The sequence below is a fragment of the Scyliorhinus canicula genome, chromosome 9, assembly GCF_902713615.1.
Source record: "Scyliorhinus canicula chromosome 9, sScyCan1.1, whole genome shotgun sequence".
Lineage (NCBI taxonomy): Eukaryota > Metazoa > Chordata > Chondrichthyes > Carcharhiniformes > Scyliorhinidae > Scyliorhinus > Scyliorhinus canicula.
The window spans coordinates 152,295,108-152,322,304 of NC_052154.1; the positions used below are offsets into that span (position 1 = coordinate 152,295,108).

The 27,197-nt window shown below is 45.2% G+C and overlaps 2 protein-coding genes across 13 annotated transcripts in view; one reads left to right on the forward strand and one right to left on the reverse strand.

The window, feature by feature from the left end:
- Window positions 1-26,968, reverse strand: part of LOC119971796 (aryl hydrocarbon receptor nuclear translocator-like protein 1) — a 94,571-nt gene extending 67,603 nt beyond the window's left edge. The window contains exons 1-4 of one of the 7 annotated variants that reach the window (XM_038807937.1): window positions 26,950-26,968; window positions 9,757-9,904; window positions 3,895-3,915; window positions 3,267-3,305 (exon numbers count right to left, since the gene is read on the reverse strand). In XM_038807937.1, coding sequence (XP_038663865.1) covers window positions 3,267-3,305; window positions 3,895-3,915; window positions 9,757-9,896 — 200 coding nt within the window. In that variant the 5' untranslated portion in view covers window positions 9,897-9,904; window positions 26,950-26,968. Of the gene's footprint in view, window positions 1-3,266; window positions 3,306-3,894; window positions 3,916-9,756; window positions 9,905-10,976; window positions 11,110-11,174; window positions 11,295-17,051; window positions 17,071-19,547; window positions 19,633-26,949 lie in introns of those variants that run through there. The other 6 variants (XM_038807933.1, XM_038807935.1, XM_038807934.1 and 3 more) reach the window with 6 other exon arrangements.
- The window catches only part of si:ch211-266k8.4 (carabin), a 232,649-nt gene continuing 225,383 nt past the window's right edge, over window positions 19,932-27,197 (forward strand). For 4 of the 6 annotated variants that reach the window (XR_005461913.1, XR_005461914.1, XM_038807941.1 and 1 more), the window contains exon 1: window positions 19,932-20,074. The gene's annotated coding sequence lies outside the window, so the exon portion shown is untranslated. The remainder of the gene's footprint in view (window positions 20,075-27,197) is intronic. The other 2 variants (XM_038807940.1, XM_038807943.1) reach the window with 1 other exon arrangement.

The window sequence follows — 27,197 nt, forward strand, 5'->3', positions numbered from 1 at the left end:
AAACCGCCGCTGCCCCTGATTTGCGCGTCGGAAGTGATTCTCCGCCTGATCGCCGATTACGATATCGGCGTCAGGCAATGGAGAATCCCACCCCAGGTGTTTTAAATTGCAGAATAGTATTAATTTACATTATTCAAACAATTGAATATTAAACATTCTCCATTAAAGCAAGGCCATCCTTGAAAAAAAATTCAAGCCAAGACTGGAAAAACAAGAGTTAGTATTCCTGGGCAGGGGACAGCAAGGTTGTGGAAGATCGTGAATTCTGTATCGGAGCTTCAGAGGTCGAGTATGGGCTATATATCTTCAGTGAGTTCTCTTTAGAGGGCTCGTTGGAAACCAAAGGTAATTTACAGACAACAAATATGTATATGAGGGTATCTGTTTAACCATTTAGGTAGAGTAACTCAGGAGTAAAATATGAAAGATGATAGGATGTTAGTTTCTATTCCCACACATGGAAGATACATTGTAGATTCTTAATTCACATCTGTGTCAACTCTTTGGTGGAGTATTCCAGCCAGCTCACTCTCCTCTTTCCCCACAACCTTGCAAACTTTCCCCTTCAACTATTCATTTAATTCCCTTTTGAAAGTTATTATTGCATCTGTTTCCATTGGCCTTTCAACAACAGATTCTAAATCACAATTCTGAAATAAAAACCCTCATCGCTCACTGTTCATACTAATTATCTTTTTTTAAAAAAAGGTGCTAACAACAACCTGCATTTATCAAATATGTATAAAGTAATAAAATATTCCACTGCCCTTAACAGGAGCATAGCGTGATAACATTTAACCTTGAGCCACATAAGGTGACCAAAAGCTTGGTCAAAGAGGTAGGGTTTCAGGAACTCCTTGGAGGAGAGGGATAGATACAGTTAGGGAGGCAATTCACATATTATGGCCTAATTATCAGAAGGACTCGAGAACAACAGTTCAATTATTTATCTATAAACACACGTACAGATAAATTCTCAAGCTCATAATGCTGAACTCAATGGGCAACCTTAATTCCATGCACCCTCCCCATCTTCTTAACCTCCTCCAGGATCCATGTGTTCCTCCACCTTTGGCCTCTTGGGCATCTTCAATTTCCATTGCTCAATCATTGACAGCTGTGCCTTCACCTGCCTGGGCCTGACGTTCTGGAACAGCCACCACCCCCCCACCCACCCCCCCTTCAAAGAAACAGTCACTAATGTGGCTGTGTGCAAGATTTTGCTTGATAATGGTTTTTGAAAAGTGGCTCAAGGCACCAAAGACCATAAACTGCCTGATGTAAACAAAAAAACAGAGAAAATTACAGCTTAGGAACAGGCCTTTCGGCCCTCCCAGCCTGCGCCGATCCAGATCCTTTATCTAAACCTGTCACCTATTTTCCAAGGATCTACTTCCCTCTGTTCACCACCCGTTCATATATCTGTCTAGATGCATCTTAAATGATGCTATCGTGCCCACCTCTACCACCTCCACTGGCAAAGCGTTCCAGGCACCCACCACCCTCTGCGTAAAAAGCTTTCCACCCACATCAGGGGCTGGTTTAGCTCACTCGGCTAAATCGCTGGCTTTTAAAGCAGACCAAGCAGGCCAGCAGCACGGTTTGATTCCCGTACCAGCCTCCCCGGACAGGCGCCGGAATGTGGCGACTAGGGGCTTTTCACAGTAACTTCATTGAAGCCTACTTGTGACAATAAGCGATTTTCATTTTTTTTCATTTTCATCTCCCTTAAACTTTCCCCCTTTCACTTTGAAATCGTGACCCCTTGTAATTGACACCCCCACTCTTGGAAAAAGCTTGTTGCTATCCACCCTGCCCATACCTCTCAATTTTGTAGACCTCAATCAGGTTCCCCCCTCAACCTCCATCTTTCCAACAAAAACAATCCTAATCTACTCAACCTTTTTTCATAGCTAGCACCCTCTATACCAGGCAACATCCTGGTGAACCTCCTCTGCACCCTCTCTAAAGCATCCACATTCTTCTATAATGTGGCGACCAGAACTGCACGCAGTATTCCAAATGTGGTCTAACCAAAGTCCTATACAACTGTAACATGACCTGCCGATTCTTGTATTCTTGATCTATTTTTGCCTTCATTATCCAGGAGGCAATGTCACAAAATACATTGATCACCTGTCCGTTTATTGATCCTGTCCGATTCTGAGTCCATCCATCCCACTATCATACTCCAACTAACCAAGAGAAAAACTCGAAAGATTTGATGTCTTGTGAATGGCAAACAAACTTCTGCAAATGTCATATTTAATTCCTGTTTATGTCATCTCCAGATGTGACTGTTCCACTGCTCTTCTGGCTGGACTCTCATTTTCCACACGCACTAAGCCTGAGTTCTTCCGAACACATTCACCTGTTGCCCCACCCTATGCCCACTTGTCTTACAGTTCAGCACTGCTTTGATGGTTTCACCCTCATGTGCAAATCACTCCATGGCCTTGCCCCGCTCTATCTCTGCAAACTCCTCTAACCCTGCAATCCTCCAAGGTATCCACACTCCCAATTCTGACCTCTTGCACATCTCCAATTTCATTGTCCCACCATTTATGGCCATCCATTCAATTATTTGAGCCCTCAGTTCAGCTTCCTTCACTGAACCTTTCATTCTCTCTCTTTTCCACCATAAAACTTACATTTTTGACTCAGCATTTGGCCACCTGTCACAATATATCCCTTTGTGGCAACTTTTGACTGACTTATGCCCCTTGGGGCATAGTTTAGCACAGGGCTAAAGAGCTGGTTTTTAAAGCAGACCAAGGCAGGCCAGCAGCATGGTTCAATTCCCGTACCAGCCTCCCCAAACAGGCGCTGGAATGTGGTGACTAGGGGCTTTTCACAGCAACTTCATTTGAAGCCTACTTGTGACAATAAGCGATTTTCATTTCTCATTTGAAGTGGCTTGGGGCATTTTACTATGTTAAAGGTGCTATATAAATGCGGTGGTTATTACAACATCTTACAAGTTACACTGTCGATAAGAGCCCCACGTAATTAAAAAGGGCATCTTCCAACTCACAATGAGCATTGTCATAATTAGCCATCTGCTAGCTATTATTCGATGGAAATTCCAGGAATGCAAAAAGTACTTACCAATAGGAAACTGAGCAAATTCAAACTGCTTGCCTCCTCTCTTCAGATTTATACCATTAACAAGAGGCATGTTTAAAGTTGACCAGAAACAAAACAGTATATTGCTTCAAAACATGAATTTCTTAAAGATAAAAAAAAATTAAAATATTTGATGATACCTGCTGTGTTGGTCCTCCTTGTCAGTGTCCATCCCATCTCTGAAAGCAACACAAACAAACAATCTCTAGAAGTCTCTCCTCAATTTCAGACTGAATAATAAATTATAGAATTATTGGTTTGGTTGATGCAGCAGTTCCATTTCATACTCTAACTATTGAATCCTTCAGCTCAGTTTACCACATAAATCAGGCACCGGTAGGGGGGCAGGCAGAGGGACCATTGCTGATGTGGGGCAGGGGCAGGCGAAGGGACAGGGGCCGACGGAGGGGCAGGCAAGGAGCCAGTGCGGCGGAGGGGCAGGGACAAGCAGAGGGACAGGGGCCAGTCCGGGCCGGTGGAGGAGCAGGTGCCGGCACAGGCAGGTGGAGAGGCAGGCGCCGGCAGGCAGAGGGGCAGGCGCGGGCACGGGCAGGCGGAGCTACACCGCTAACCATTGTGCTACCGTGCCGCCCACAACTGGGTAACTGGTTTGACACAACTGGGTAACACACCCTCGTTATGGACACTCTGGGTGCCATTCAATGGTCCATTTGAAACAATGCATTACACCTACCCTGTCACTCTCCTCTAAACCCCTATCACGCACACAGTTCTGAAAACTAAATTGGTTCACTTTTTCATACTTACTCAAACGAAAAGCCATCAAGTCTGAAAAAAATAAGGACAATAATCGTTTTACTTAAGTGAAAAATAAATGTTATTTGTTTATAATACCAGATAGTAGGTAGTTACCTATTGGCCAGAAACATTGGCTTCTGATCATTAATTTTCAACTCAACCCATTTTGTACCAAATCTCAGATATTTCAGGGCAACTGTTCCTGAGTAACTACCCGAGATCTCTGGCCGAGATCTCTGGCCTAGCTCAGTGGGCAACTGTCCTGGTTTGGAGTCGAAATTATTGGTTCAAAATCCATTCCAGGGGTTTGAGCACATAATCCAAGCTGATGCACAATCAGGGGAGATCGGTGTCTCTGCCAATACTTACCCCTCAACCAATATTAGTGGCAAACAAAATCTGGTGATTGTCACATTGCTATTTGTGGGAGCTTATGCATGACAATGGTGACTAGGCTTCAAAGGGTACATTATTGGGGATGCAGAAATGTGTTACCCGTCTTTTCTTCACATTCTTCAACAGCCATACTTAATAAAATGCGCTGCCCCAAAGTGTGGCAAAAACAGTCTCAGTAGTATAGGAACGGGAGTAGACCATTCATTCCCTGGAGGCTGTCCCGCCATTTGATGAGATCATGGCTGATCTCTGGCCTAACTACGTATACCTGCCTTTGGCCTATATCCCTTAATATCTTTGCTCAACAAAAAATCTATCTATTTCAGATTTGAATTTTAGCCACTTCCAAAAGGTTACTCATATGGCTTTAAAAGGGAAAGATTCGCACAACTGTGTGGGAAAACTCAGGGAGGAACAAGGTTAATAGGCTAGCTCATTCATAGAGCTAGCATGGAGGTGATGGGCTGAATGGTCTTATTTGTGTTGTATCATTCTGTGATCCTTCAAAAAGAATATTGTGGTGGTTGGCAAAGGGAGAAGAGGAAACCTGAACAGGTTTCAGGATCTTAAAACTCTTCAGCAGTGGATAGATAACCATGGGTCAAGCCACATTGCAAAAGGTCAACCAATGTCATCTTGCATTAAACCTTCGACGAAGATGTCCGATTTACACACAATTGTTGAGAAATAATTTGTTAATTGAAAACTCTAATGCAGTTCTAAACTTTGGAATTGACTGTCCTCAGGGTATGTTTCAGAAACTCTTTCACCACAAGGATAATATTATGGTTTCGACTGTGAATTTCACAAGTCTCTGACAAGGTAAATCTAAACAGACATACACAGAAATTATTATATGTTGTTGGATCCCAATTTTTCTTTGTTCAGAGCAGGATATTACTTTGAAGGTGATCTGAAACTGAATTCAGTAGTTCAGAATTCCACTAAGAAGCCAATTAAACTTGGCTGCTAAGACACACAGTTTGGGTTTCCTAGAGTTTCCAGGAATTGAAGATTACTCGCTAATGCTGTGAATAAACAGTGAAAAATCATGGTGTGTGTGTGTGTGTGTGTGTGTGCGTGCGCGTGTAGGTAAAAATTTACAATTTTTTCACATTTTCTTTCACTTTGTTGACCATTTGAAGTAATATTGAAGATGCGAAAGAACGACTGGATGAATCTTGACTGCCAGTCCAACACTTGAGTTGGTTCTCTTTGTTTGGCTTTAGAGGAAGGACACATCATGTGCCTTGAGGAAGGACACATCATGTGACCAATGGCAAGAGTATGGGGATGGGGCACAGGGCATAACAGAGGGCCCATTTAAGACTGAGATGAGGAGGAAGCTCTTCTGTCAGAGGACAGTAAATCTGTGGAATTCTTTACCACAGAGGGCTGTATAGGCTGGATCGTGAATATGTTCAAGGCTGACAGAGACAGATTTTTAATCAATAAAGGGTTATAGTGATAAGATGGGAAAGTGGAGTTGAGGATTATTATTTCAAATCAATCACGATGTGGAGATGCCGGCGTTGGACTGGGGTGAGCACAGTAAGAAGTCTTACAACACCAAGTTAAAGTCCAACATGTTTGTTTCAAACACGAGCTTTCGGAGCACTGCTCCTTCCTCAGGTGAATCAGGTGAAAGGAGCAGTGCTCCGAAAGCTAGTGTTTGAAACAAACATGTTGGACTTTAACTTGGTGTTGTAAGACTTCTTACTGTGCTCACCCCAGTCCAACGCCGGCATCTCCACATCATGGCTACCATCGACACCGCAAACTGCCAGTTCAAAGTGGAGAGGATCTCCAAGAAGATCGCGCATATAGACACGGACATTAAGGGCGCGATTCTCCGCAAATCCGGCGTGCCGTGGAGGCTGGCGTGAAACTGGCCGTGTTTCACGCCAGCCTCGGAGCTCCGTCCCGGGACCCGATTCTCCCCCCCGGGCGGGGCTAGTATCGGGGCCCGGGGAATCACGGCGACGCGGAGTTAGCGAACGTCACTAACTCCGCCCACCAAGAGTCACAGCAGCTGACGCGCATGATGACGTCAGCCGCGCATGCGCGGGTTGGACGGCTCCAATCCGCGCATGCGTGGATGATGTCATCACGCAGACGCGTCAAACCCACGCATGCGCGGGCCGTCATGCCCCTCAGCCGCCCCGCGAACTGATCCTGCGGGGCGGCGGAAGAACAAATAGTGCGCGGGTATCGGACCTGCTGCCCGCGATCAGTGCCCACCGATCGCAGGCCCATGCCACCCTTGGCACGGCCGTGGTGCGGCCGTGCCAATCGTTGCCATGGTTGTCCGGGACGGGCACTTTGCGGCCGTTTTTACGAACGCTGAAAGCAGGTGTGATCGCGGCCGTGAAAACGGCCGTGAACTCCGCGGTATTCGGCCCATCGGCCTGCGGAGAATCGCTGTTCGCCGTAAAAAACGGCGAGCAGCGATTTGTGTCGGGGGGCCGCCGGAGGGGGGGGTGGGGGAATAGCCAGAGGCCGTGAAAATTGTCGGGAAGGCCCTCCCGCTATTCTCCGACCCGTCGTGGGCAGCGGAGAATCGCGCCCTAAGTTTCTACAAAGATGTAAGAAAGCAGACAACATCCCGAAAGGGCTACAGATCACAAACCCACTCAAGCCGACCTACAACACAGACTACACTGAGAGACTCTGCCGTCGCACCTCTCTCGCACTCCTCAACCACCTCGTACGCCAGCTCTACAGCAGACGACGCAACCTGGATTCACCCGAGGAAGGAGCAGTGCTCCGAAAGCTAGTTTTTGAATCAAACATGTTGGACTTTAACCTGGTGTTGTAAGACTTCTTACAGATCAATCATGATCTTATTGAATGGTGGAGCAGGCTTGATGGGCCAAACTGCCTACTTCTGCTCCTCAGCCTTATGGTCTATGTCTCTTTTTCATGTCTAACTTCTACACGTCTCTATTCTTTCAACCAGGTATTTAAAGATACAAAACAACTCTGACTATGCTTCTGATAAAACACTTTATTGACTGTAAAACACTTCATGAACATCTGGATGACACAAAAAATGCCATGGGCGGAATTCTCCTCAGGGGGCCGAATTCGTGAATGCCATCGTGAACTCGGCCGAGGTTCACAGCGGCCTCGGAGCCCGCTCCCCGCACCTAATTCACCCCCACCCAGGTGGCTAGGAGCGGGCCTCAGTCTTTCTCGGCAGCGACCTTGTCGCGCCGAGAATGACACGCGTCCGGCGCATTTGTGAAGTCATCCGCGCATGCGCGGGTTGCCGGTTCCAACCCGTGCATGCGCGGATGACTTCATCGCGCAGACAGCACAAACCAGCGCATGCGCGGAGTCCGTCTTTCTCCTCAGTCGCCCGGCAAGACGTGGCGGCTTGATCTTGCCGGGCGGCGGAGGGGAAAGAGTGCGTCCGTTTTGGACGCTGGCCCGACGATCGGTGGGCACCGATCGCGGGCCTGGCCCCTCCCGAGCACAGTCGTGGTGCTCCGTCCCAATCGGGCCCCTAGATGCCCCAAACGGGCATCTGGCACCCGTTTCACGAATGCAGCGACCAGGTGTGGTTGCTGCCGTGTTGAAACGGGCGTGAAGGGCCGGCCGCTCGGCCCATCGGGCTCGGAGAATCGCCGTTTGCTGTGAAAAACGGCGAGCGGCGATTTTTCTGAGCCGGGGGGGGGGGGGGGGAATCGTGGGGCCGCAAGAGGGACATAAAAAATGTCGGGGGGCCCTCCCGCGATTTTCCCAGGCCATGTGGGGAGCGGAGAATTCCGCCCCATGTAAATGTAATTTAGTCTGGTTGCATTGAAGCTAGGTGGAAGGACAAAAGAATAATTGACATCCAAGTCAACTGTTATATGCTATAATCCACGAATTATCAACATCAATTATTAGCACATTAAGCGTATCTGAGCGGAAATCTGACTAATCAAAATTAATTATTCTGGCAACAGAATCCTGCCAATTGAATACTCAAAACGATTCAAGATACATTTTTTAAAATGCAGAAGCATCTGCTGTGACATTGTTCGTGGGCAAACTGATGTCTGGACCGAGTGATGATAACTACGTTCTAACAGGCCACTGCTCGAGCACTTAGTGCACTCAGAGGATCACAAAATTGTCACACGCAAGAGCCATTCAGTTCTTTGCACCAGCTCTCCAAATGAGCAATTCATTTAGTGCCATTCTCCCACCTTATCCCCATAACAGCACATTCTTAAATGGCATCTTCTTAACTGCGTTGATCTTGCTCAAAACCTACCCAACAACTTCACACCAATTTGGTTGCTCCCTAATTGAATGTAACTGAATAACCCAATTCAAAGTCACTACGTGGGAACACCACCACCTGCAAGTTCCCCTCCAAGCTATCCTAACTCATCCTGTCACCATCCTGACTCAGAACTATATCGCGATTTCTTCAATGTTGCTGGGTCAAAAGACTAAAATTTCCTGCTTAAAAGCACTCTGGAATGTGACTACACCACAGGGACTATAGCAGTTCAAGGCAACAGCTCACCCACCACCTTTGAGGGTAATTAGGAATGGGCAATAAAATTGCTGGCCTAGCCAGTGACTACTGCATCCTCTGAAAGTATAAAAAGAAAACACACCTAACACTATTCACTTGAAGAGACATAAAGGCAAACTCAAAAGATTGAGGTTATTCACAACCTCAGGGCACTCCAAAGAACTCCACAGCCACTGAAGTACTTTATGAAGTGTAGCAACATTAAGAGACACAGCAACCAATTTTCCCACCATGACCAAAATAAATAACACCACGAGGCATTTTTCACCCATGTGAGGGCATGTCAGGGCCATGGTTTGAAGTGTCATCTGAAAGACAGCACATCAGACAGTGCCAGTACTCCTGCAGCATTGGTGAGGGGTGCGTCATCTTGGTGACATGCTCAGGTTTCTGGAGTAGGACATGACCCACTTAATAGTCAAATTAAACAAACAAAAGCCTGCAATATGTTTATGCCCACATTGATCCAGATCCTCCACCTCCCAGTCCCCTCTGCCCCCACGCAGTCTACCCACCCACACCTTCCCTATCCCAACACCCTGCCCCTACCATGTCTGTTCCATGTCAAACAGTGAGAAAGGGCAGGCTGGGAAATGAAGACAGACAAATATACTCAAGCACACGGAACAAAATAAAGAGGGAGGTTCTTTTCAAAGATTTGTTGAAGGACATTTCTTGAATGGAGGGGTCGGTTCAGCTCAGTTGACTGGAGAGCTGGTTCGTGATGCAGAGTGAGGCCAACAGCGTGGGTTCAATTCCCGAACCAGCTTAGATTATTCATAAAGGCCCCGCCTTCTGAAACTTGCCCCTTGTCTGAGGTGTGGTGATCCTCACGTTAAATCAACACCCAAAGGGGAGAACAGCCTATGGTTATCTGGGACCATGGCGACTTGATCTTATTGAGATGAAGACAAAAGCATCACTACTGTATTTAAACTTACTGATAATCTGTGGAACTTCCTTTGCGTTTCCGGTTAAAGTCCATTCCTGCTGTGCCCAAGGAGCTCAATATCAATCCACTTGGATCAGCCGAAATAAAATCATTTATTGTTGAGGATATGTCCATATTTTGGTCTGCCATTGGACGATCTGAAACATTTTTAAGTACAAAATTATAATTTAATTAACTGCTCACCGCATTGTTATGCAATTCTGCCCCTAATTATGCACCCCCTCCCCCAGAAAAATAGATCCAAGTTGAGCAGATGGCTAACATTGAAGCATTGAGGGAGTGTAGTATTGTTGGTGGTGCTGTACCTTAAATCAGACCCACAAACGGCAGCATGATGGCATCGTTTGCTGCTGTCAAATTTTTACGATTCTCGCTTTTTCCATCATGCACAAAGAAACAAATCCAGCCATTTCTTAAATTTGCATAAAACTGTTGCCTCACCTCCTTGGGAGAATAAGAGTCGCCTTGGGGAAAAGAGCTGAAATCCAGTGATATTTAGGAGGGAAATTTACTAACCATTAATATCTGGCTGTTCACATTCTGCACTAGTTAATAACAGTTTGAAGAACCAAAGTATTTTGCTTTGTTGAGTGAAGCGAGTTTAGAAGCATTCTACCAATCGTAGCTATGCCGACACCTTCAATGTACCTCCCAAAAGCTTCAACAGCCTAGAATGACAAGACCGGCAGACACATGGGGAACACCACCATCTGGAAGTTCCCCTCAAGTCACACACTATCCTGACCTGGAACTATGCCGCCGCTCATTCACAGTCACTGGGTCAAAACCCTGGAACTTCCTTCCCAACAGCACTGTGAGTGTGCTTACAATGCACGGGCCAAGGCAGTTCAAGGCAGCCCATTACCACTAAGGGGAAAGGGATGGATGGACAATAAATGCTGGCCTCGTCAGAGACTCACATATTCTGAGAATTCATCATTAAAAAAATGATTAAAAGTCACACATTTCCACCATCCACATAAACATTATGTTATCATTCAAATTGAAATCAAAGTACCGCAACCAAACACCTGGGTTTATGCCATCAGCACATATTTCAGGAGAGCTTTATATTCTAAATGAGTACTGTAACGACAATATCTATTAAAAGTTCTTGCATAAGCTGCCTGCACTCAAAAATAGAACAGTTTCCAAACAGTACACAGAGAGCCAGGGAGCTTTATGAGAAAATAAAGATTTGCCGATTACCAGTGCCAATCGTGTTGCCAAGATACATTAAGGGCCATCTGAATACATGCCATCTAGGCCACTTCCTGATTAATTTCCCTTGTGAAATCTGTGCAAGTGCCAACACTGGTGCCCTGGAAACGGAGCAGTTTCTCTCACAGGTCGCTCCCCTCTCCTGTTCATTTGGACAACAATCTAATTATTCTAAAGGCAACCAACCCTTCAGTCGATTTGAAGTGTTGCAAAGAGAATTTGCGCAGCAAGAGCAGATTTCCTCATCGCTCGACTGTTGAAGGAGCAGTCACATGACCAGCTTAATCATGCACCAAAGCTGATTGTGTGGTGGGGCTAACACCTCTGCTGAACAATAAATCAAGGTCAGTGTAAAGTAGGTCAGATGAATCAGCTGCTCAAGAAAGAATCAGAGCTCCCATCACCCAGTCACTGCTGAATTAACCCTTGCCTGACAGTGAGCTCTGACTGATGAGCTTATGATGTGGTTATTACGCAGTTAAATCTTGATACACAAATTAGTAAAAACAGTGATCCAGGTTAATGAAGCCATGAAAGAGCGAAATCCGGGAGGAAGAGTTGGGAGAGGTTATAGAGGAGAGGGTCTGGTGTGAGGTGCTCCAGAGAGTAAATGCCTCCACCTCATGTGCGAGGTTGGGGCTGATACAGCTGAAGGTGGTATATAGAGCGCACCTCACGAGGACAAGGATGAGCCGATTCTTTGAAGGATTAGAAGATGTGTGTCAACGTTGCGGGGGGTCCCGCTAATCACGTTCATATGTTTTGGTCTGGTCCAAAGCTAGAGGATTACTGGAAGGAGGTTTTTAGAGTAATTTCCAAGGTGGTGCCCGTGGAACTGGACCCGTGTCCCCTGGAGGCCATATTCGGGGTGTCGGACCAGCCAGGGTTGGAAACGGGTGCGGAGGCAGATATCGTAGCCTTCGCCTCGTTGATCGCCCGAAGGCGGATCCTGCTGGGATGGAGAGCAGCCTCTCCACCCCGTGTCCGGGCGTGGCGGGGGGACCTGTTGGAATACTTGACCCGTGAGAAGGTTAAGTAGGGGTTCTACAAGTCATGGGAATTATTCATTATGCACTTTCAAGAACTGGATAACATCGGACATTAGCGGGGGGCTGTGTGTATTAAGGGTGACTATGGGTAATCCCGGATTCCTTTTTGTCATTTGTTTATGTAAACATGCGGGCTAATGTTTGGGGGTTGGTGGGAGGATGGGATCGTTGTTATTGGGATTGACATATTTGTTGCTGATTATTGTTTATTGTTGGTGGGTGTCAATTTGGGAGAAAATGTGAAAAAGGAGAATAAAAAAATATTTTTTTTAAAAAAAAGCAAAATCCAAGCAAAAGGTTTTTTTTTTTTAGAAAGACAGAATTAAAAAACAGGAAAGTTATATAAAATTTGTTTCAAATCTTGGTTAAATCACACTTGTAAGTACTGCGCATAGTTCTGAACTCTATGTTGTAAATAGGATTTAGAGCAGGGGTGGGCAAACTACGGCCCGCGGGCCGCATGCGGCCCGACAAAGGTTTTTATGCGGCCCGCCAATGGCACACTAAAATTGCCCCTTAATTGGAAAAAAAAAAGATTAAAAAAAAATTTTTTTTAATAAAAAGGAGGGAATCCTATACAGGAGTGGTACAAAAAATATGTAAAGCTTTCACAGAATTATCTCGAAGGGGACTGGAATACAAAGGGTTAACATTTTGAGAGAGTTATAGATAATTCTGATTAAACCTCATCAGGCACACGGAGTTCAATTCTGGGCATTGCGCTTCAGGACAAATTTATATTTGCCTGGGAGGGGTGCAGCAAAGATCTGCCAGAATGAAACATGGCTAAAATGATTAAATTCTGAGGATTGTTTGTATAGACTAGGCTTGTATTCCCATGAATGCAGAAGATCATTGAGGTTTTCCTGTATAATTGAAAATAATTGAAATTTCCTCTATACACACTATTCTATTCGGTGGCAATTCGGGCCAGGGGCAGATTAACACTAGAGCTAAATCAATCAAAGTGTGATGTCAGGATGCCCGTCTTTCAAAAAACGGTCCTGGAAATCTGGAACTCAGTCCTCCAGAAAGTCTGTTGGAGCTGGGGGGTCAATTGAAAATTTCAAAACCAGGGCGGCACAGTGGTTAGCACTGCTACCTCATGGCGTTAAGGTCCCAGGTTCGATCCCTGCCCGTGTGGAGTTTGCACATTCTCCCAGTGTCTGCGTGGGTCTCACCCCCACAACCCAAAGATGTGCAAGGTAGGTGGATTGACCAAGCTAAATTGCCTCTTAATTGGAAAAAAAGAAATAGGTACTCTAAATTATTTTATTTTTTTTAATTTTCAAAAATAAGGTTGATAAGTTGTTGTCGTGTAAGGATATTAAGGGTTACAGGATTCTAGATGATGGAACAAGCTCAAGGAGCTTAATGGCCTCCTCATTTTCAATTGTTGCCCATAGGAACAGAAGTCCTGTAATAGGAGAACAAATATAAAGGGCTGCAGGAATTATTTGCAGAGCAAGATATATTAATGAGTAGTGCAGAGTGTACATGGATGGAAATGCACACTTTCCGCATCACCTCCAACACTTGCATGCTTCCAGGATGGAAACCCGAACTATCATCAAAAAAAATCACAACAGGTCTATGGGTCAAAGGTGCACCAGAAAGACCCCAGTTCTTTGAAGGGAGCAGTTTTTGTGCTTCTGACAGAGAGCCTCATCCACATAACATCATGGGAGCTTGTCTACCTGCAGCAAGGGATTTTATTTTATTTTTAAAATATTTTTATTAAAGATTTTCCAATAAATCTTACACAACTCATCACCACAGCAGGTGATAACAAAAACCACCGGAACAAAAACCCTGGCCAATCATTCTTCTCCCCCCACCCACCCAGCAACTGATGGTGACTAATTCCTTATAGTGGGTAAGGAATGGCTGCCACCTCTGGTAGAGCCCTCCAGCCAACCCCCTAACGGTGTATTTGACTTTCTCCAGGTACAGGAATTCCATTAGGTCACCCAACCATACCTAGACACTGGGCGGTGAGGAAGATCTCCACTCCAGCAGAACTCGCCTCCGGTCAATCAGCAAGGCAAAGGCACGGACATTTGCCTTCGCTCCAGTCTGCGGCCCGGGCGAGTCTGACATCGCGAAAGCGGCAACTAGAGGACAAGGCTCCAATTCGATATTCAGAATCACCAACATGGTTTTGAAGAAGGAGACCCAAAAGCTACAGCAAGTGATTTTATGATCATTTAAATTAAGGGAAAATCATGATCTTAAAAATAAAGAACTTGCATTTATGTAGCACCTTTCATCCAGAACATCTCATAGTTCTTTACATCCAATTAAATATTTTATTTGAAGTATACTTTTGTAGTTGTTGTAATGTAAGAAACACAGGAGTCAATTTGTGCATAACAAGTTCCCAGAAATAGCAGTGTGATAATTACAAATAATCTGCATCTTTTATGTAGTAATATTGGTTGCGTGTTAAATATTAGCAAGCAGATCCCAGAGCAGAACCCTACTCCTCTTTTAAATACTGCCACAGGAATCTTTTGCATCCACCGAGAGGGTAGACAAGGTCTCAGAAGATGGCACCAACATCAGTGCAGCACTCCCAGTACTGTACTGGGAGCGACAGCCTAGGGTTTTGTTCTCAAGTCTCTGGAAAGGAATTGTACCCATGACCTTTTGACTGAGATGCGAGAGAAGACTACCCACTGAGCCGGGTCGATATTAAACACCATGACTAATGTGAGTTTCTCTCAGTTTGCTCGCACTCCCACTCATCGAAATAACAACTGCAGTTGAACTTAAGTTGCAGTTTTTCTTTTTAAAATGATGTTCCGATTCCCATAAGCTAACCTGCCCACACATCCAGAATTCAACTCATTATTCACTGGCTTCAGCCAAATATGAGCATCCAGCAAAACCAGGAAGCTGAATAATAAATAGAAGCAACGGACACGATTGGCACAACAGCATGCCAGTGTTGCCAATGGTAACAGATGCTATGGAGTAGCCTTACTAATATATCAGCCAGTTTGTTTTGGCATAATCATTTCCCTTATATGGCTGTGCCATTCATGCACATTTGACTTGTGAAAAAAACAGGTAAGAGTAGGAAGCTGCAATGATCTTTGATTGCTACTGCGAGGACGGAAGTGGTTCTTAGAGGATCATCTAAAGAGGCATCTTCAGCCATGCCTCGCTGCGGCTCAGTGGGTACCACTCACCTCAGAGGATCGCGGGTTCATGCCCCACACTAGAGTACAAAATCCAGGCTAACACCTCCAGTGCAGTGCTGAGGGAGCGTTGCATTGCTAGAGGTGCCAACTAATAATAATAATCTTTATTAGTGTCACAGGTAGGCTTACATTAACACTGCAATGAAGTTACTGTGAAAATCCCCTAGTCGCCACACTCCGGCCACTGTTTGCGTACACGGAGGGACAATTCAAAATGTCCAATTCACCCAACAAGTACGTCTTTCAGGATTGTGGGAGGAAACCGGAGCACCCGGAGGAAGCCCACGCAGACATGGGGAGAACGTGCAGACTCCGCACAGATAGTAACCAAGCCGGGAACCGAACCCGGGTCCCTGGCACTGTGAAGCAACAGTGCTAATCACTGTGCTACCGTGCCGACATCTATCAGATAAACTATTAAAGCAATTATGCTCTTGATGAATATAAAAGTTCCAAGCCATTATTTAGAGTACAAAGTTGGTGTGTTCTCTTGGCCAACATTAACCCCTTCACCAACATCACCAAGATTATCATGTTGCTGTTTGTGGGACGTTGCTGTGTACAAATCCTACATTACAACTGTGGCTACAAATATAAAATGTACTTCATTGGCTATAAAGTGCTTTAGGGCTTCCTGATGCCAAGAAAGGCACCATACAAATGCATGCCTCGGGGGAAATCTAGGAATACAGGGAGCAAGGTGGGACTGAAGCCCAAGATCAGTATTTCCACATTGAATGGCAGGCTTATCAGGCTGTATAGTCGACTCCTGCACCCATCTTGTGTGTTCCTGTATTTTTTAAGCTGATGTGATGTAAAAAGAACAGGCAGTGATGCAATTGGGAGTTGGCCATGGGGGACAGTCCCAGGGGAGGTGGCAATGGAGTTTCTGTGGGCTGGGAGGGGGAAGACAGGCATGGGGGATCAACAGAGTATAATCGACTTCCCTCAGCATTATGCAGAATTACATCAAATTTACAACACAGAAGCAGGCCATTCGGTCCGAATGATCCATGTTTATACCCCACCTTACTTCATCTTACTCTATTCTTTTCTCTCTCGTATGTTTTGTAGCCATCTGGGAGGGTCACTTACAAAGTAAACATGGATACTTGCAAAGACTCGAGGGAAATATGGCCAATACAGGATTCAGGCAAACTCAGAGCCTGAAGGTATATTTGCTGACAGAGAAGCAGAAACCCCCGGCCGATTTGCATCCTAATGACCCATTTCCCCAGGACTAAGGACTGGTACTCGGGTATCAGATACAATTTCAGACACGTCGGCGCCACTCCCTTCACCCAGGAAGCCCAAACAGCCAAGGTCAATGACCGCTCAGGACACGTCCAGCCATCAAGGCACCCACCCCTTCATTGGCTCAAATCGAAGGCAGTGATCGAAGCCTGCCGAATTATTGGGTCCAAAGCGAAGGACCGCCCAAAAGAGCGCGAAACCCCAAAGGATAAAGAGAGACACTGCCATGTGTTCGATCTCTTTTGGCCCTGGCACACCGGCATTCTTCGGCCCGGCCTATACTTGAAGCCAACTGCAGCACCACGACCAGAAGCAAGTTCAAGATCATCGATCGCTACCAGATGGATGAGCCCAGCAGAACCAAAGTTACTTCTCCAGACCCTGCCACTCCAGATCCGAACAAAGGCCTTGTTCCTCTGCCAAAGCCAGGTGCCTGAAAGTTAAGTACAGGTTGCTGTAGTGTTAGGTGCAGTTTAGGTTGTAGTATCTTTATGTTGCATGTGTGAGTTAATCTTTACTGTAAATAAACCATTATTGAACTTGAACTAACTGACTGGTTGTTGGGTCTTTGATCAATATCCGGTTGAACCTTGTGGTGGTATCATCTGATACTTGGCGACTCTGAAAAGCAATATTACTCTATATTAAGAAGGGCAACATTATTGGCATCTCTGGTGCAGAATTGGCAACAGTTATTAGTGACACTAGTGGGATAGTATTCCATTCATCAAAATCGGCAACAGTTTATCATGTTAGGATTGCCTTAAAAGGCAAAGTAGGCAAGGGGCAAAATATCCGGCTGCTATTCCTTTGCTCTTACTCCCTTAAAGGCATATAGTTTATTCATCCTAACCATTCCTTGTGGTAGAATGATCTTTCAGTGAGTGAGTGCAGACCCGATGGGTCAAATGGTCTCCTTCTGCACTGTAACAATTTTGTAGTGAGTTCCACATTATCACTACTCTCGAATTTATTAGTTTGACCGTCTTAGAAATATGGTCCTCTTTTCATAGAATTTACAGTGCTGTTCCTTTGTTGGCACTGGGCTAAAATCCTGGAACTCTCTCCATAACAGCACGATGGGTGTAACTACACCACAGGAATTGTAACGGTTCAAGAAGGCAGCACACCACCATCTTCTCAAAGGCAATTAGGAATAGGCAGTGAATGCTGGCCCCGGCAGCAAAGCCCACATTCCTTGAATGAATAAAAGACAAATTCACTATAATATTTTATTTTGGAGATAAGGTGACCCTCAGTACTGCACTGGACTGTCAGTTTGGATTATCTGCTCAAGTTCACAGTGAAGCTTGAATCCTGAGGTCAAGAATGCTAGCCACTAGGGGCTGGTTTAGCTCACAAGGCTAAATCGCTGGCTTATAAAGCACACCAAGCAGGCCAGCAGCACGGTTCGATTCCCGTACCAGCCTCCCCGGACAGGCGCCGGAATGTGGCGACTAGGGGCTTTTCACAGTAACTTCATTGAAGCCTACTCGTGACAATAAGCGATTTTCAAGAATGCTAGCCACTGAGCCAGGGTTGAGAAGTGCTGAGATGTCCTGAAGTTACGAAAGGAGCCTTATATACAAATGTGCAGAACTGACACAAGTGTAAAGGCAGATATTAACTGCAAAGGTACACCTCATACAATTAGAGAATTTAAAATAAACAACACATTTTCAATTTACAACGCAAAGTGGGCAGAATTGCACAGTATAGTTCTCGGATTACCGGTCTCAAATACCAGATTCAGATTTAATAACATGGCAAGACATCTCAAAGCATTCACATTAAACCATGCAAGGGAAAATTAAGATAGGTGACCAAAAGCTGAATCAAATAGGTAGGTTTTAAATAACATTTTAAAGTGGGAAAGCAAGATAAAGATTTTGGAACAAAATTCCAGATTGAAGGCCCAGGCAGCTGAAATCACAGCATGTTTACAATGCAATAAATGAAGATTGCACATTGTGCAAAAACAAAGACAGCATACATTATGGCTATAGCTTTATGGAGTTCTCACATGTAAAATAAGACATTTGCTGTTTGCCACAGCTCTTTGTAAGTATGAATATTTCTTAAAATTTAAAAAAGCATTGCTTTTCTGGTTTTGAAAGTATTTAGCTTTTATTTACGCAAGGAGGTATTCAGATCAGGGACCAAATGAAACATAGAAATCATAGAGTAGAATCATAGACTTCAGTGCAGAAGGAGGCTATTTGGCCCATTGAGTCTGCACCAACCTTTGGAAAGAGAACCCTACCTGGGACCAAGGCCCACTCTATCCCTGTAACCCGACCTAAACTTTTGTATACAGAGGGACAATTTATCATGGCCAATTCACTTAACCTGCACATCTTTGGACTGTGGGAGGAAACCAGATCACCGAGAAAACCACACATGAACGGGGGAATGTGCAAACTCCACACAGTCATCCAAGGCTGGAATTGAACCCCTGTCCCTGGCGCTGTGAGGCAGTAGTGTTAACCACTGTGCCAACCTTAAAAGCAGCTTGAGAAAAGCAAAGAAATAGAAGGAAATTCCAGAATTCAGGGCCTAGGTAGCTGAAGGCTAGGCTGATGAAGGCGAAGTGGGGAGATGTGCAAGGTACAAAATTGGAGGACATAAGAGATCTCAGCCTTCAAAACCCTGCACCAACTACAGATCACTCACATATCATTCACACACACACACTCACACAGACCCAGGAAGAAACAAAGTCTACAGTACGAAAACTGGGCATTTGCACAAAGTGGATTCTGACTGTTAAAAAGACATACGTGGAAATAGTTCATCTGTCGAGCCACGTAGAGAAAAACACTAACTTTAACCATTTCTTCGCGCTCAATGTTATTTTTCAACTGATAGCAATTCCTGCAACGGTGCAAATGCAGTAGGGGTTGTGTCTGGAGGGGGAACATGAGGGTCCAATAACTCTGATCCCAGGTGAGTGCAAGTTGGGCGAACCTGTCCAGGCAGACAGAGAGAAAGGGGGTTCAAAGCCCCGTTCCCCCATCCAGTCTGAGGTGTAGCATCACTGAGTTACTCACCTTGCACGGATGAGATTTCGGCAGGTACTCCCGCCCCCAGGTGTGCTGCCTTGTCGCCGGCTTCAAAGCGCAGCTCCCGACAATGTCGCAACCCAGGTTCCACTGACCTACTTCCAGCCGCTGACGTAACCGCTGACCTGGTTCCACTCGGTCCCGCCCCCCTCCTGTCAATCACGACCCCAGCGGACTAATGGCCGCTAGGGTCCCAGCACGCGCCGAGCAGCCCGACGAAGGAACCAATGGGCGGCCCGGTTCCAAAACATGTTGAATTTGAGCCAATCGCAGTCAGAGTTTCACCGGTCGTTGGGGGTGGGGAATAAAGAGTGACCAATCCGAACTTCCCTTGCAGTGCGGCTAGGAAAGGACCAATCGTTAGGCTGCTTTCGGAGGTAGGCGTTTCAGGCAGCGTTGGAGTCGCCCAATGTGATTCCGAGGTTGGCGCAATGGCGGCGGTGGGGTTGCCGTAGCAACGGGCTGTAAAGGCAGGCGGTGGGACGTTGTTGAACACAGAGAGAAGTGGTTTAAGGGTGAGTGTTGTGAGAGACAGAGGAGACGGAGTTGGCCGTATCCCTGAGCTAAATCATGGGGGTAGAGAGAGAGGAAAGTCTGGCCGATAAAGGTCAGGTTTCCATATATATAAGGTTCAAATGCACATACAACGTACTTCAAGTTTTTTTTAAGGGAATTAAATCAAATGCTTGAAGGAGCAATAATCGCAGGGGAATGAGCAGGAGCTGACTCACTCAATGGGCTACACCTTTTATGGTGTACTGCTCTGTAACCCCATGTGTAAAAGAAAACACTGGAAATACAACACCTGTCAGGTCTAAGGCCAATCCAGAAAGATTCAACATGCGAGTGCTCTCTCTGTTCCCTAGAAAAGACCGAGAGCTGACCTCAATCACCTGAATCTTGATATGAAAATAAATCTTTAGACGATTTTTCTACTTGCAAACAAGCCTACAAGGTTGTCATTAATAAACCCAGTGAAGCATTCCGGAGAAGACGCAAGTGAAACAGTATAAATCAAAGTGTAACATTATAAAAATATATTGATCGATGTGGTCATCACCCTTGGACCTAAAAAGATCAGAACAGGTTACTTTCTAATGGCAAATATCTATGTAAAGATTGAGTGAGATTTGGATTTCGACCATGTAATGAGAACATGATCAAAGAGTTAAATTGAAAGATTATAACACAAGGGCAAAAGCCCTGACCAGATCACACTTGGGATACTGTGAGCAGCTCTGGCACCACACCTTAGGAAGGATATATTATTTTTGGAGGGAGTGCTGTGTAGGTGTACTGGAATGATATTTGGACTCCAAGATTCAAGTCTCATTCCAGGGCTTGAGCACAAGCACAAAAATTAGGGTTTACTCTTTAATGCAGCATTGCACTCTTGGAGGTATCAGCTTTCAGATAAAATGTTAAATGGATGCCCCAGCTGCCAGCTCAGGTGGATGTAACATGACACCATTTCGAAGAGAGGCAGGTATGTTCTCCCAAGTGTCCTGGCCAATATTTATTACCTAATCAACATTGCGGAAAAAAACATTAACTGGTCATGGTCAGATTACTGTTTATGGGAGTTTGCTGAGTGCAAATTAGCTGCTGTGTTTCTTACATTACAACTTCAAAAAGTTCTTCACTGGCTTTAAAGCATTTTGTGAGTTCTAGTGGTTGTGAGCAACATGTAAATGCAAGTCATTTTTTTTTCTCTAAGGATTCAATTATGAGGAGAGATTACACAAACTAGAGTTGTGCCATCTGGCATTTAGAAGGTTAAAGGGTGATGTGATTTAAGTGTTCGCAATATTAGGAGGTGGAGGAGAGGTGGTCAGGGGAGAGAAGAGAAAGGGTTGATGAAAATAAATATTCCACTAGTTAGGGAGTCTAGGACTGGGGACAATGGTTAAAAAAATAGTAGCAGAACTTTCAGGAGTGAAATTAAGAAACAATTCCTCACAGAAGGGGTGGTAGAATTTTAGAATCCTTTTCCAGAAGTGAAAATTGATGCTCAGTGAATTGTTATTTTCAGACTAAGATTGATAGATTTTTGTTAACTAAATATATTAATAAATATGATATGGGGATGCCAGCATTGGACTGGGGTGGGCAGAATGGTAGCATAGTGGTTAGCACAATGAATTCACAGCACATGGGTCCCAGGTTCGATTCCCGGCTTGGGTCACTGTCTATGCGGAGTCTGCACTTTCTCCGCGTGTCTGTGTGGGTTTACTCTGGGTGCTCCGGTTTTCTCCCGCAGTCCAAAGATGTGCAGGGGTAGGTGGATTGGCCATGGTAAATTGCTCTTGTCCAAAAAATAAAAAAAGGTAAGGTGGGGTTACGGGGATAGGGTGGAAGTGTGGGGATAGGGTGGAGGTGTGGGCTTGGATAGGGTGCTCTTTCCAAGGGCTGGTGCAGACTCGATGGACTGATGCACTGTGAATTCTGTGTAAGAAGTCTGACAACACCAGATTAAAGCCCAACAGGTTTGTTTCGAATCACTAGCTTTCACCTGAGGAAGGAGCTGCGTTCCGAAAACAAGTATTGTCAGACTTCTTAATGTTAATAAATGTGAGTTACGTTGGAAACGAGCCATGATCTCATTGAATGGCATAAGTGGCTAAATGACTGTCTCTAGTTCCTATGTTCCTACCTGGTGTGCTTAAGATCACAAGCATGAATACAATTAAGGGGAACTTAGATAAACAAATGAGAAAGCAGGTATTGAGAGAGTGAAATGGATACAGTGGTTAGCACTGTTGCTTCACAGTGTCAGGGTCCCAGGTTCAGTTCCCGGCTTGGGTCACTATCTGTGCGGTGTCTGCATGTTCTCCCCATGTCTGCGTGGGTTTTCTCCGGGTGTTCCAGTTTAGAACATAGAACGTACAGTGCAGAAGGAGGCCATTCGGCCCATCGAGTCTGCACTGACCCACTTAAGTCCTCACCTCCACCCTATCCCCGTAACCCACTAACCCCTCTTAACCTTTTTTTTGGTCAATAAAGGCAATTTTATCATGGCCAATCCACCTAACCTGCACGTCTTTGGACTGTGGGAGGACTGTGGTTTCCTCCCAGAAAATCCCGAAAGACGTGTGGTTAGGTCATTTGGACATTCTGAATTCTCCCTCCGTGTACCTCACCAGGCGCCGGAATGTGGCGACTAGAGGCTTTTCACGGTAACTTCATTGCAGTGTTGCAGTGTTAATGTAAGCCTACTTGTGAAAATAAAGATTATTATTATGGGAAGAGGCTTCTGTAGGGCATGTATCTATTGGGTTGAATGGCCTGTTTCTATACTGAAAAAGCTTTGTAAGATACCAGAGGAACAGAGGGTAAGGCTGAGTTGCGAGACACAATGGGAGGTATTCTCCGGTTCTGAGATTAAGTGTTGACGCCAATGCAGAATCCGTGTACTTTTACAACAGAAATAATGGCGCTGCACCGGGACTGATTCCGCTATCTTTGAGGGGCTAGCACCGGTGCCACGTGGAACACACTCGATTCCACTGAAAAATGGTGCATGATCGACACTCGGAGGCAGCCACACGTACACAGTATGCTCCCACACACACACTCATCCCAGCCAACAAGATGGCACTGGTTGTGCTGGAGCGTGCCCATACTGCTGATGAGATGTCTGGGGCCAGAGGGATGCTCCGGGGGGGGCACCTACATGATCCGTGGCACCAGGTTCAAAGTGGGCTGTAGCAGTGTGCGCAGCTTCATGGCAGTATACAGGATCCTGTTGAGAAAGTATACAGGATCCTGTGCTTTTTAACTGGATGCAAAAGAGTACAAGAGATGGGAAGTTATGATGAATCAGTATATAACGCTGGTTCAGCCTCAATTGATATATTGGGCGTGATTCTTCCAAAAGATTTCTAAGTTAAATTGTGGCGGGTTTTTCAGAGCCCTGCCGACGAGTTCCCCACCGCTATTCAATGATACTTTGTCACTTTTCTGGGCTCAAGGGAGTTTCTCACTGGTTTAGCCCACACTTAGAATTTTTTTTAAGTACTGGGGAGCTGACCACAGAGAGTGGGCCACCATTTTGAAAGGGTGCCCCGATCACTTAGTGAACTTGTATCTCCCCCAATCCTTGGACAATGTCACAATCCACACACATGGACACGACCCCACACCCCCAAGTGAGGGCACCCTGCTGGGGGGGGTCCCCCCCTCTTCAGGCATCCTCGAGCCCCCCTTACAGCACCCCCTCCCTTCTAGGAACCCCCCATCACCTCTCCAATCTTCCAGAGGGCTCTTCTTGCCTGTCCTGCACTTCCCCACCCTTTAAACCCCCCCTCCACCCTCAGTTCATGGGCATGGCCCCCCTTGCCCCCTGACCCTTGGCAGTGATACCCTTGCACTTGGGCACTCTTGCACTGGCTCCCAGGCAGTGCTCCTACTGGCTTGGCAGTGCCACCTGGGCACTGCCAATGTGCCCAAGTTCCAGGTGGAGGGCCAGGCAGCCACACTGCACTTACCCTGATCATGGCCTGGGAGACACCCCGGTTGGCGCCCAACAGCATCTACCATGGGGAGGCCGGAGAATCGACAGGCCGGTGGTTCCTGGGCAGGTAGGTTGTAAGTAGGTTTACAACCTTCATCCGGGAAGGGCATTCAGTCATGCCTATTTGGTGTGGCGTTCTGACGTCTCGCAGGACTTTGGTGAATCTCTCGAGTTGCGGAGGCTTTCGGGAGGCTTGTTGGAGTTCCCTCCCCGGATTCTCTGGCTGCGTTGTGCTCTCGCTTGAGCGCAACGCGGCCAGAGAATCACGCCCATTCTGTTTAATTCTGGGAACCACACTTTTGGAAACTATGAAAGTATTGGAGAGCGTTCATTTTCTGTTTCTATTTCAGTCTATAACTTGCATTTTACTAGTTTGTACTCATGTTCTCCAATCATTGCTCTGGATCAATAATTTATCCTCTAATTTATTATATTTAATACCTCTAAGGTCCTTCCTCATTCAATTGTATTGAAGATTGATGAGCATCTACCATTTGATTTATGCTAGCATGAAGTATGAGCTAGATTTTTTCCTGATTCTTCATGGAAATCAAGCTCATAATAGTTTAGTACAGTTCAATTAATATGTCAGTGCCAACATTTTTGTGGAAATTGCAGTCCCTACAGGAACATGAGTATATCATTCAATTAGACTATGGCTGATCTGCTCTTCAATTTAATTTGGTCCATATCTCTCAATATTTGACCGAACAAAAATGATACCAACCTTGGTCTTGAAAGCTTTAATTGTCCCAGAATCCACTACCCTCTGGATCAGAGAGATCCAAGTTCACCTAATTTCCTAATTCTAATGTTTGCATGATTTCTACACTATTGTGTTACATTAGAAGAGGAACAATTTTGAGACTATTACAGGACCAAGAATTAGAAGTGCCATTTGTGAATATTCTATATCAATATCATGTTCTGCTTTCTAATAAAATATTTCGCTCTAAACGCTTCAGACACTGAATCACTTACCACACATTCCCAGCATTTCTTCTTTTACACTACCATTTTTTAAAACTTAAGAATTGCACATGAAATATACAAATCCCTGAGTATGAAATGTCTGTGACAGCAATGAGGACAACAATGCTTTCTATAGCTCCTGAAATGTGACAAAACATGTCAAGGCATTTAACATTTATCAAACAAAAATTCTCAGTTAGCCACATTAAAAGATATTAGGACAAATGACCATTAGCTTGGCCAAAGAGATAAGTTTTAAGTTGTGTCCTTAAAGGAGGAGAGAAGGATGAGAGGTTTGAGGAGGGAATAACAAACCTTGGGGCCTTGGCAGCTGAAGGCACGGCCACCACTGATGAAGCGAGAATCAGGGATGCACAATAATAATCTTTATTAGTCACAAGTACGCATACATTAACACTGCAATGAAGTTACTGTGAAAATCACTAGTCGCCACACTACGGTGCCTGTTCAGGTACACTGAGGGAGAATTCAGAATGTCCAATTCACCTAACAAGCACATCTTTCGGACTTGGGGGAGGAAATTGGAGCGCCCGGTGGAAGCCTATGCAGACACAGAGAATGTGCAGACTCCGCACAAACAGTGACCCAAGCCGGGAATCAAACCCAAGTCCCTGGAGCTGTGAAGCAACGGTGCTAACCATTGTGCTACTGTGCCGCCTGATAAGGCTCTGTTTCATTTAATCCAGACTGAAACTGAAGCCCTAGCTGCTTTATTTACCTCATCCAGTGATTAGTACATCATTAATAAATTGGGAGCTGATCGAGGTGAGTCTCTGATATAGTGGTTGAACATGCTAATGATTCAGTAATAGAAAACTTCATGAATGCTGATATTGAGTTAGGCTCTTGCTGTTTTTCCCCCAACTCATTTTTGCTATTGGGTGCAGTGACATAAATTAATGCCTGTGAATTCCCACTGAGTTACATTCTCGATCTTCAATTTGGAGAAGTGATGAGTGTAAGCTTGGAACGGGATAATAAACTGAAGGGGAAATATTACTGGGTCAAACACGTGAATCTCCCAGAAGCTGGTTACAGATTGGCAGTTGCTGGGAACACTGTCGTTGTGGGAAAACAAAAAACAAGGAAGGGAGGGGAACACTACAATGAATACATACGTGAAAATGAAAAAGTTGCAAGGATACAGGAAAGACGGGTGAGAAGTTGTTGCTGACAAGATGTCCTGAATGGCCTCCTTGTTTTGTGCACAAACTACAAAATGTACGGCAGCAAGTTGACAAGATTATTTTGATAACACCTCCCCTGCAACTTCTATCACTGGGAAGAATAACAGCAGCAATGCTGTGGGTACACCACAGAATTCAAGTCATACACTACCCCAACCCTGACATACAACAACCATTCCTGCATCGGCATTGAATGAGGTAGCCTGGGGCTTCAGACTAAACAGCATTGTGGGAGCACCTTCATTGCGTGGACTGCAGCGGTTCATGAAGGTGGCCTACCACCCTCCACTCAAGGAGCCACTGCGATGGGCAATAATTGCGGATTTTGCCACATCTCAAGAACAATAGAAAACAATACAAAATGGTTAAATATTGGGCAACTGGGGCAGCACGGTGGCGCAGTGGTTAGCACTGGGACTGCAGGGCTGAAAACCCGGGTGTGAATCCCAGCCCTGGGTCACTGTCCGTGTGGTTTGCACATTCTCCCCGTGTCTGCGTGGGTTTCACCCCCACAACCCAAAGGTGTGCAGGGTAGGTGGATTGGCCACGCTAAATTGCTCCTTAATTGGAAAAAAAAATAATTGGGTCCTGTAAATTTATAAAAAACAATATTTGGCAACTAAATTTGCGGCAGCAATGGCTGCTCTATCATGACGAAGATATGGTACACAGAAAGGAAATCTGTGCAGATTCTTACCAGATAAACCAGAAGCAGTCCAATCCCAATTACCAACATCCTGATGATTGTAATCACATCATAAGCCATTGCAGAGCAAGATATATTTCATTAATTACAGTCGAAATTATGAGCAGAAAAGCTTATTTTTATATAATGTGAATCCAAATAAATATCTATTTCAAAGCTTAAAATTAAAGAAAGCCGCTGGTGATGTTACATTATAATTGTGATGTCATTACAGTGAAAATATTTTGCATCAGTTAATA